General features: G+C 41.6%; 1 protein-coding gene across 3 annotated transcripts in view; it reads right to left on the bottom strand.

The window, feature by feature from the left end:
* Window positions 1–10682, bottom strand: part of Snca (synuclein alpha) — a 140315-nt gene extending 129633 nt beyond the window's left edge. The window contains exons 1-2 of one of the 3 annotated variants that reach the window (XM_017801015.2): window positions 10495–10682; window positions 7949–8094 (exon numbers count right to left, since the gene is read on the bottom strand). In XM_017801015.2, coding sequence (XP_017656504.1) covers window positions 7949–8069 — 121 coding nt within the window. In that variant the 5' untranslated portion in view covers window positions 8070–8094; window positions 10495–10682. Of the gene's footprint in view, window positions 1–7948; window positions 8095–9251; window positions 9355–10494 lie in introns of those variants that run through there. The other 2 variants (XM_008844628.3, XM_017801016.2) reach the window with 2 other exon arrangements.
* Between the last annotated feature and the right edge of the window lie 808 nt (window positions 10683–11490).

Raw genomic sequence — 11490 nt, 5'->3', positions numbered from 1 at the left:
GTTACTTTTGTGTTCTTGTGACCAAAATTATAACAGAAACAACTGAAGGCAGGAAGGATTTCTTTTGGCTTGTGGTTTCAGGGGGGGTTTCTTTCCACTATAACAGAGAGGCCATGGTGGGGTTGCTTCATCTTTGGTGGTGGGAGAGTGAGGTAAGGCTTGTTCACATGGTGGTGGACCAGGAAGCAGTGAACGTAGGCTAGAACTAGAAGTAGGTATAACCTTCAATGGTCCAGATCCAGTTCCTAAAGGGTCCACTGCTTTCAAAATAGGTCCAAAAGCTGGGGACCAAGCATTCAAAACATGAGCCTGTGGGGGCATTTCAGATTCAAGTCACAGCAGACAGGTAGAGAATACATAAGTGCAGTGTGTTCTCTGCTCATTTGCTTCCCATGAAATGTGCCTTTTGGACTGAAATGGACTTGCAGGTATAGCAAACTAGACCATGCTGCTGGTGGAAAGCACGAGATCTGTTTTCTCATGGTCTGTGCTCTTGTATGAGTGAGAAGATCTCTACCTCACAGCACAGATCAGTCCAGAAGCAGAATGTTTCCTGCCTTCCTCCCTCCATTCCTTTTAATTTTTTTTTAATTCTAAGATGTCAAGAATCACTTGACTCATTAAATTCTATATAGTTTTCCAGAAGCCTCTATTTTATACATCTTCCTCAGTAATTCAAAAAACAAGACTGACTAGTTTTTGAAGTTTATTCATGAGGTGCACAGAAAGAACTGTCATAGAAACATCAACGAGTCTTTTAAAATAGTAGAGTTCAGCTGGGCATGGTGGTGCATGCCTTTAATCTCAGAACTCGAGAGTCAGAGGTAGGGGGATCGCTGTGAGATCGAGGCCAGCCTGGTCTATACAGTGAGTTCCAGGTCAGCTGAGGCTGCAGGGAGACCCTGTCTCAAAAAGCATGCTTCTTTTAATTAAAATAAATAAATAAATAAAATAAAATAAACAAGTTTGTAAACCATTTTCATCATACCCTAATGTCAAATTTTTCAGTATAATTCGCAACTCTTTAATTAAATGTTTTGGAAGATTTGAGGTTCATTTGAGAAACTCCCTTGTCCTGATATACCTGGTTCTTTTTCCATTCATCCACTGAGGAACACACCAGTTGATTCCACACTGGGCTACTGTGAACAGTCACAATAAATATGAGGATACAGATTATCTCCTTTGTATCCTGACTTTGTTTGGCTTGGCTATATCATATGGAAGTTCTAGTTAGAATTTTATGGGATTTCCTTCCATACTGACTTCCATAACTGAGTTTTAGTTAGTCATAACGAAGAATGAAGTTACGATGTTGGTAGGTAAGTGGATGAAAGGGAGATCATCATGTTAAGTGAAATAAAGCAGCTCACAAAGACAAACATGTGAATATGTACTTTTCCTCTCCTATGTGCAATGTCTCATTAGATAAAAGGACCTGAAAGCAAGAGTGACCATAAGCATGGCTAGAAAGGAGAAGGGCAGGAAGAATAGTGGAGGACATAGGTGATCAAAGAACATTGTACACATGTGTGAAAGGTTTTGAGATATACAGTCATCAAAATGTCCTTATGAAACACAGTACCATGTACAGTGAATATACACAATGAAATAAATAGTAGGACTAATAAGGGCATATAAAAATCTTATTTGCAAACAATAAAAAATGAGCAACTAAAGGATGGATATAATCAAAGCACATTCTATGCATGTAGAAAGATCATAATAAAACTTTGTATTTTGTACAATCAATATACACTAATAAACTATTTTAAGGGGAAGCTATCCTATAAGACTAGAGACAGTTCTGTTGTAGAGCAAGTTTTTCATATGTGCAAGGACTGGATATGATCCCAGTAATACCAAGAAAGCAAAGAAGGATGGAAGAGAGAGGAGGAGGAAAGGAGGATGGGAGGGAAAAGGGGACGAGGAAAGGAGGGAGGGAAAGAAGGAGCAGGGAGAGGGGAAGAGATTCTTCACTAACTAAAGTAACACAATTCTAACTAGAAGAATGAATATAAAGGGTAGAAGGAAATCTGGACAGAAACAGAGAAAGCTTAAGCCTACACATGGGCACGAAGATAGTCACCAATCTGTATTTTTAAAATGCGCTCATAAAAATGTCTTGCTAAGTACACAGGAAATGGGTTGAAAACATTTAGAACAATTTTATCATGTAACATAGTTTTGAAAGGGAAAATGCTGCCTAAGAATGGTCAGTACCATTGAGTAAGAGACCAAATACTCAGTAAATATAAAAGACAGGTATCTACATTTTTAATCACCCTCGTGATCTCCTGCACAAAATTCACAAATCAAATTCTGAAAAAAATCATGAAGCAAATTTCTAATTCCATAATTATTTAAAATTCAGGCATATATTTTTACAATCTGAATAATATGATCAATAAGCCAGTTTAAATAAATATACAGGTGCATGTTGAAAATATCCATTGAATATTTTTGAACACATTTAAACAGAGGCCTCTGAAATTTGTATATATCATATTTAAACATTTCACGGAGTCAAGTAAATGCTCCACTTTTAATGAAACAAAAATATTTAGGAGCTTTCAATTTGAATAAAGACTGCCAATACAAATAAAACATAAACTAATCCTCTGTGGACTCTAGATTCAGGGTTCAGGTTTAAATCTTCACTTCACTATAAAAATAACTAAATCTACATTATTATCTCAGCATAAAGATCAAAGGAAATTATTCATATCCTGCCTTCAGCACAGTGTTTAGCTCATGATGAAGATGACAGTTCTCATTCTACATGTTCAATATTTATGAAAGAGCACAAGACTAACACCAAATCAGAAATACCAGAGCCCTGAAAGGCACACTTCTTAAACATGAGAAAGGACGTGTTCTAGCATTGCACATATGTGAGCAATTTGTATGTTTTACAGGAATGGTCATTTTGCAAGGCACTTTGAAACTGTGAAATGTACAAACTGAGCTGAAGTGGTACACATGATCTATAATCAATGGGAAAATTATGCATAATCAGGGTTGGTTCCTGACCTTTAAAATGTTTGTTAAAATTTTTATTTAATTCTGAGTCATTTATAAGTACATTAGGAAATGAAAAATAGTTAAGACTATTTATTTTGAATACTGTAAGTTAAAAGTATTATTTCTTTGTAAAAAAAAAATGTATCGTGGGAAGATTTTGTTTACTTTTTGCATACGAGTGTTTTGCCTGCATGTAAGTGCACTGAAGTTACAGATAGCTGTTAGCCAACAAACCAGGGTTCTCTGCAAGAGCAGCCAGTTCTTAATCACTGAGCCATCTTTCCAGTGCTCTATATCAAACATATTAAACACTGCTTGCCCTCTTCTCATTGTATAACTGCCTTATGGGGTGGGTGTCTTTTCATATCTTACAGAATTGTCATACTTTTCTAAGTTTAGGTCCAAAGCCACAGACTACATCTTTTATTATTATTATTATTATTAAATTTTCTTTCTTTTTTGAGACAGGGTCTTCCTGTAGCCACAGCTAGCCTGAACTGCCTATGTAGACCAAGCTGGCCTCAATCTCACAAGATTCACCTGTCTCTGCCTTGTGTGTGCTGGGAGCTGGGATTAAAGGATTGGGCAAGCACACCCTGCCTGACTGCATTCTTAATGTCATGATTTATCCTTGATAGCTCCTTTACCAAGGGATTCTATGATGGTAGCAATACTTCCTCTGAGATACTGTCACCTGGTCTACTGCATTCTCCAGGTATGTTGAGTCATTCACCCCAGGATGTCATCTGACTGTGTGTATAATATCCAGGGCTTCTGGACTACTGGGAAGACCACATCACCATAATCAGCTAATTTTTTTCTATAAACCAGTTTACTTCCAACAATTTCTACTTCATTTCTTTGCTGTATTTTTACCTTAGCTGGTCAGTTTTCTCTACTAGAATGCAGTTCTATCAACTACCACATTGATTTTTCACCAAAGGACAAGAGACAACACATTCCCAGGTGTAGCTGTTTATGAGGGCTGTGTGACAGATGGAAGCAACAGCTCACTGACAAACTCTGAGAAGAGTGATGTAATTTAGTCACCAATTATAGTGGGCTTTCGTTATTTATGTGATAATTTTGAATGTGAAAAGGTAACACTAAAGTTTGTACCTTGCACAATTAATTTATGCACTGATGTAACAGAGATTTAAATTGTGCTGCTTGCGGACCAGTGCCATTAAAGTAACAACTGGAATCTGAGTATACAGAAAAATGAGGAGTGACAACAGCAGTTTGGTGACAGAATGATTCTCATCTGTATCCTTCACCTTCATTCCCTGCAGTTAGTATTTTAAGAAAGCAACTAATGGGGAGAAAACACTCAAATGCTGGTCTCTGGTTTTCTCTGTCTCAGCAGTACCTGAGAATTTGGCATTTGGTTAAATCATGAAACGCATTCTGAGTCAAAGACAAGTGAGTCTTGATGAAGTTGTATCTCAAACCAATCACCTAATCTTTGTTGTCATAGTTGCTAGTAATTTATAATTGATACTTAACCTTCAATTGTTAATATGTAACTATAAGGTAGGTGCCCCATGGCAAATAAAAAGCAAGAGATAGAAACTGTGGACAGAAAGATGATACTTCTCTGAGCTGAGATTTCCTATCCTTATTCTGCCCTATTTCCTGGGACGTCACTAGAGAGGCTGTGAGAACAAAGATGTACCATGCTTCACAGTTTATGCTGATTCTAACCAGGTCAGCCGAGCACGTGAAGCTTAAGAGTTAGATGCGCCAAGATTCAGACTGTGGCCACTGCTGTTCACTGAGCAGTGACACTGGAAGAATTCTGAAGGTGATTTTCTTGAATTTACTATGATAAACCTGGCGTTATATGAAGATAACCACCTTTTCTACAGTGACTTAAATGTCACGTTACAATTTCTGAGTCATGACACTGAGATTTTTGCCTGTTAAAATGAAATGTTAACTGAAAAAATTTAAACAAATATCAGGAGGAAAAACATTGATCACTATGGTAGTCCTTCAGTTAGTTAGCTAAAGGCAGTTGCCCAAAGTGTTTTATCACAAGGGAATGAGATTCCTTTCTTACAAGGCTTCTGCCAAGTTTCTTCAGCCACAAGTGAAAACTTAACATTTTCTTTGATTACTAATAATCTTTTAAAAACTTTTTTTCCCAACACTGGATCGAAAACAGGGCCTCATGCATGCTGGGCAAACACTTTGCTTCTGAGCTATAACCCCAGTCCGGATTACTTCTACTCTTTCAAACTAATTATTGATAATAGTGTTTATAATATTGGGTGAGAAGAAGAATTCACATTGGCAAAGGAATTGTTCTGTCGCACAGCTTGTGTGATAATGATAATAACAATCGTGCCTCCTACATAGCGCACTCAGTGACTACATCTTCACAAAAATGCTGCAAGGCAATAATAGCATTTGCAAACAAGGGAAGTGAAGCTCAGAGATGTTAAATGACTTTTCCAAGACATTGAATGTGAGAGGTGATGTAGCTTAAATTAAATTCCTTTGAATGTCATTAAATCCATACTCTTTCCACTTTTCTATAGCCTGTGTGTCAACTCTGGCCTGCCATTCTGAAATTTAACTGAAACAAAGCCACACTGGTAACTAGAGTTAATTCACCCTTCAACAGTAAAGTTGATTATCTGAGACTGAGATATGCTAAAATATTTTTGATCTTTAACAAAGTATGGCCAACATCTGGACTTTACGGCTGTATCTTCATAAGTCATTTTCATCTTAAATTTTATGTATATATTCAACTTTGAATTATGCATCAGTACATAGTAAATAATTTATCAATTATACCATGTGTTAAATATAACAGATATTCATAATTATTTTAATAACTTTAGATAAATTAACAAATTATAGCATTTATATAATTTCACAGCTAACAAGTAAATTAATTTTAAAAACATAAGACCATTTTATTTGCCTAAACTCATAGTTAACAAAAACACACATGCTTTTACATGATAAAATCTGTTTATTACCTGAAAAATAGTAATGTACTAAAATAACATTAAATAATTTCTAGAGTTGCTTAGAACTAAAAGCTATACCTAATAAGTTACTGAAGGGAAAAACATAGTCACAAGTCTGTCATTGCGGAAATTGGGAAAACTAAAGCCAAAAAATAAATGTAGAGATAACTGATTCTACATTCTAAATTCTATCTAAAATATTCACAGTTTACAAAAAACTAAAACCAACTCACTGATATTTTTCTCTTACAATATTCATCTCAAGACTTTCTGAAAATATGTTTTGAGGTAAAGAAAGAACAGCTTAACTAAATACATCCGGGAAGATTCAGCCAAAGAAAAGGAATCTAAGGATGAGAAGGGGTGACCTTCTCCTTTGAGGAGAAGTGGTCATGGAAGTCTTTCCAGGTGTGCATTTCCCTCCTGCTCTCTGCTAGAGAAGCAGCACAGCTTCCTTTCATGATAGAGTTCTAGGTGCAGCACCACTGTGACCTGGGTCAGCTGATATGCTCTTCCCCTTCTGACTGTTTATTTGCTCTGGGCCTCCTACCTGTTGTTTTGAACAGGACAGGCACCCCCCCCCATGCCCCGCTCCCCCAGTAGAAGATATCAGGGAAGCAGAGAGAGGAAGAAAAGGTAGTACCTGTATATGCCCATGTACACCTGTGTGTTTATGCAGGAGGATGAGTGTGTATGCACATGTATCTATTCCTTCTCTCAAAGGTTCTGAAGTGGCTTGTAAAATTATACACAGTTTAACACAGGGCAAGACACAGAAAAGAGAGCTTGATATCTACTTCAATACGTCAAGGTAGACACGTAGGATAAAAAGGCGGTCAGGTAGCCATTTTTCTATTTACTCTATTCCTCATCTGACAGGTGAACCACATAAATGCTTCTGAACCATCCTTAAATGCTCAGTCACATTGGCAAAGTGGTCCCCAAAAGGAAATCCCATCTTGCCATTTCAGGGCTAAAGTAGGTATACTTTTACAGATTACAGAACCATATTGAGTCCTAGTCTAAAAATCAGAATTCATTAAAATTAGCAAGTATTATATATGGTGATGATAAAAAGCCAAAGTCCCACAAATGTTTTGAAATTATCTTTATTTTATTTTATTTTATTTTATTTTATTTTATTTTTGTGATAGGGTCTCATGTAGCCCAGACTGGCCTCAAGCTCAGCATGTGACTGAGGATGTCCTTCAACTCATATCCTCCTGCCTCCACTTCCCAAGTGCTGGAACTATAGGCATGTGCCACCATATGTGGTGCCATAAATGATTTTGATTCAAAATATTCTTGTTTATTTTTCATAGATTTTCAGTTTTAAAAAACTATCCTCTTCAATATAATCATTTATACACAGACACATAATACACTGAAATGAAAATCTTGAGTATTATAGCAGAATTAGATAATCTAAGGAAACAAGACATCATCCCTGGGGCTGGAGAGATGGCTCAGCGGTTAAGAGCACTGACTGCTCTTGCAGGGGACCTGGGTTCGATTCCCAGCTCCCACATGGCAGCTATGAACCATCCTTAACTCCAGTTCTAGGGGAATCCAAAGCTCTCTTCTGACCTCCGCAGCACTGCACAACACGGGTGCACTCACATACATGCAGGCAATACACTCACACACATAAAATAAAAATAATAAAATGTTAAAATAAATCATCCCTTTTTGTTACTATGAGCTAAAATATGCATGTTCACATCCATCCACCTCCTCACACCTGTGACTCAGCCATCCTCCTGAGACTCAGCCTATCCTCCTGATAAGTGATGATGTACACTGAATCAAACAAGGCACACCAGCACTTAGAGTGTCAGCCATCCCAACCCATCAGGCAGGAATAAATATCAAAGTGGCACTGCCTACCCACAGAGAGAACTCCATCAGTCACACAGACACATCCAAGTGACACTACCTACCCACATAGAGAACTCCCTCTTTTGTCTTTCCAGCAGCTTCTGCCACACCCTGTTTGGTTTTTTCAGCAGCAGCCACAACTCCCTCCTTGGCCTTGGAAAGTCCTTTCATGAACACATCCATGGCTACTGATGTCTTTTGCCCTACACTGGGTGAAAGATTTATCGTCCTCTTTTTTTTTTTTTTTTTTTTTTTTTAAAAAAAAAAAAAAAAAAAAAAAAAAAAAGAATTTTTTGAATTAGAGCATTTAGGTAAAAGAAAACAAGATTAAAATGCCTAAAGTGGGAGGAAAGAAGAGAAAGAAACTACTGAATAATCATTAGAACCCACCTAGAGTGTGCGCCTTTTAGGCTTGCCCTCATTTTGACCAGTTAGCCTTTGCATTCAAATTTTAACATCTCCCATCCATCTTGCCTAGTAAAAGTCAAACGACTTGAGGATGGGATGGATCAAGATGAATCATCTGGGCTTTTCCTATTGCACTTCAGAAGTGGAGTTAGATGAAATGTCGATGTCCTCCACCCCCTTCAACTTCTCAGGGTCCAAGGGTGACAGTGCAAGTTAGATGCACGTTTAGATAAAGAACACAGAAAGCAATGTTTGTGCTGGAGGCTTAGCGTCAGTGGCAGGATCCCAGAAGGGGGCTCACAGGCTGATCCATCTTGGAGAGTGTAGGAGAATGCTCACTCCAGATGAAGTGAAACCTTAGGTCAATGGGGAGCCCAAGGTTCCAGTTCTATATCCAGCAAGCAGCACCATCCCCCCAGGCCCTCCACTCGGCTATCTGCCCCAGCACCTGCAGTTCATACCCGCTGGCAATCTCTAGATAAATGCCATCCAACCTAGAACCTGGACCTCAGCTGGGATGTGCAATCAGACCTTGTGCTTGGTGCTCCTTTAACCCCTTACCACCTGTTGCCTGGTGTCTTCTGCACTTCTATTAATCATTTGCCAAATGCAGCCTCCTTACCCTGGAGAGGGAAGGTGGAAAGCGCCAGGGTGGAGAGGGTGAAAGTTGGACGCTCACATTCCATTTAACATCCAGTAAGCAGCACCCAAACATTTCTGCGGAAAAGGCAGGTGCCACAGGCAGCCTGGCCTTCCCCTAGGGCTTAAGGAGGAGAGGGGCACTTCGCAATCAGGAGGGAAGCTGAGAGATGGAGATTTACTTTCTTCAGGGTCTCCTAGGTTCCCTCGCTACCCCCGCCCGCCCGCGCCCCCAGAAGAGAAGCCTCGGGCGTCGGGGGGCGAGTCCCCAGGGCTTTACAGGGGTTCAGAGCTACCGCTTGATCTACAGGTACTTACCCGCGTCCTAGGCTCAGGCAAAACTCAGATTCCTCCTCCTCCTCCTTCTTTTTCTTTTTTTTAAGCAATTCCCCAACCCTATCTCTGGGCAGAGGGAGGGAAGGCGCGCAGGAAGGGCGGAGCGCGAGGGAGTGGGCGGTGGAGGCGCCCTGTGAGCCTGTTGTCCAACGCCCTCAGGGTCCCCACGCCGAGCAGGGCGCTGGGCGGAGGCGGCGGCTCGCCCGCTGCACCTGTCCGAGGCGCCAGCGCAGGCTCAGCTCCCCGCCGTCTGCTGCGGTCCTCCGTGGGCGCTTGCTCCCAGGCTCCGCCACGCCGCCTCCGCAGCTGATTTGTCAACCTCTCTGCCCGCCCCCTGCTCCGCCGTGTGCCTTCGCCCCTTTTGGGGGTGGGGTTGGAGATGGGGTTAGGGATGGGGATGAGGATGGGGATGGTTGAGGCCAATAGGTACCTCATAGGGATGGGATGGGGGTGGGAACTTGGACCGCGACGGGAAAGGGAGAAAGGGATGAGGATGGAGATGGATGGGGGCCGAAGGTACCTCACCCTGCGCCCCCGCACCCAAGGAGGCGGGAAGGAAGGCTGGCCCGCGCTTCACCTCAAGTTCAGGGTCACCTGGTTCTAGGGCCTCTGAACTTGTGCTGAAGGCTCTCCTCCTCCATCTCCCTCCCTCGGTGCCTTTTCCTCTTGTCTTCCTGGGGGCCCCCTCATCTGGGAATAGCGGGGATGGGGAGTATGGAGGGCTGAGCCAGGCCTTGGGGAGGGAGCCCACAGCCCCAGCAAGGGCGATAGTCTCCCGCCATGTAGCAGAAGCACACACCATTCACCATTAAGGGTCGCTTTTGTTCACACTGGCTTAGAATTTCGTTTGCTCTTAACCCCGCAGGAGCTCGAAACGGTTCCGCGTGTGGAGGGGAGCCCACTAAGAGTTACAGGTCGAGGAGGCAGGAGGAGGCTCCGCAAATCCTCTTCCCACCCCACTATCACCATTTCCTTTTCCACCAATCAGCGGCTGCCAGACGCTGATTTTTTTCCATCTGTAGAACAAGGAATAAATATTCCCAAGCCGTCGAAAACAAGCGATCGCAAGGGTTTTTCCTTTTTTCCCCTTTGGAAACGGGGCTTACTGTACAGAGATCCACGTACAGGTTTAGGAGACAACCCCTGAGGGATTCACCCTCGCCCACCATCCTAGGCTGTTTCTTCCTCAGCCCCTCTCTGAAAGGCAGATTTGCACATCACTCACCCTTCTGACTTCTGGTGGCCGTTGAGCTCTGGCTGACAGCCCCCTTCTCTCAACCCCAGCACACACGCAGACACACGCGGGAGCTTCAAGACAAATTTTGCACCGCTTAACACATTTCCACCTCTCTCTGAGCTGAGCGGAAAAACGCTATTCCTTATAGCCCACCAGCGTGGAGACGCAAGCTCCTCCCCCAGCAGAAAGCCTCAGCCTTCCCCTGGATTCTGAGTGTGTGTTGAGCACTGGAAGAAAAACAAGTTTCGCTGTCCTAAAAAAAAAAAGGGTCAGGGAAAAAATTTTTCTCTGGTCTTTGCACTCATTTGAGTTGTGAATTCTGAGTAAAAATGCAGCTGAAGTTTACAATACTTTTTGAAATCACAAGGGGCAAGCAATAAATTATATGTAATATATACAGAGGAATTACATAGATGACACACATATATTCGGTAGAAGATAAGAGTGTGGCCATGGTGATTTATTACTTAAACCCATCTTCACTCTTGGTCTGCCTTTTTAAAATCAAGATTCCATAAATCAGAGGGAGAAGGTGTTGCTGGAGTTGTTAGGGTCAGATCCTGGGCCCTGGTCACCCCAATAAGATAGGTTTGGGCACCTGTCCTCAACAGGCCAATTAAAGAGACAAATGAATAATTCAAAATAGAAAAGGGAAAGATGTTCAATGTTGTCATGTTGGACAGAGGTATTAAAAAGTCCAGTGATCCTGCCCCCGTCCATCTTTGGTGTGCTGACATGAGCCTTGGGTTTAGATAGAGAGCAAGAAGTGTGCATAACTAAGTGCTGGCTGGTCAAGGGATCGTTCTATCCATCTTTGTCTGGGTTTCAGTCTCTCCTGCAAAGTGCTCTTTCAAGTCCAAACGGTAAAATCGCTTCCTGGGAGACAAGCTCTCCCTCTGGCTGGCACCTGGGCCTCAGCCTTTGCCTTCTCCTGTCCTGTGATTCCTGGAGAAATTCCAGTTTCCTGGGGTCTACTGTTTCAAT

This window comes from Nannospalax galili, unplaced genomic scaffold (assembly GCF_000622305.1).
Source record: "Nannospalax galili isolate Female #2095 unplaced genomic scaffold, S.galili_v1.0 scaffold441, whole genome shotgun sequence".
Taxonomy (NCBI): domain Eukaryota; kingdom Metazoa; phylum Chordata; class Mammalia; order Rodentia; family Spalacidae; genus Nannospalax; species Nannospalax galili.
This window is presented reverse-complemented; position numbering and strand designations above follow the sequence as displayed.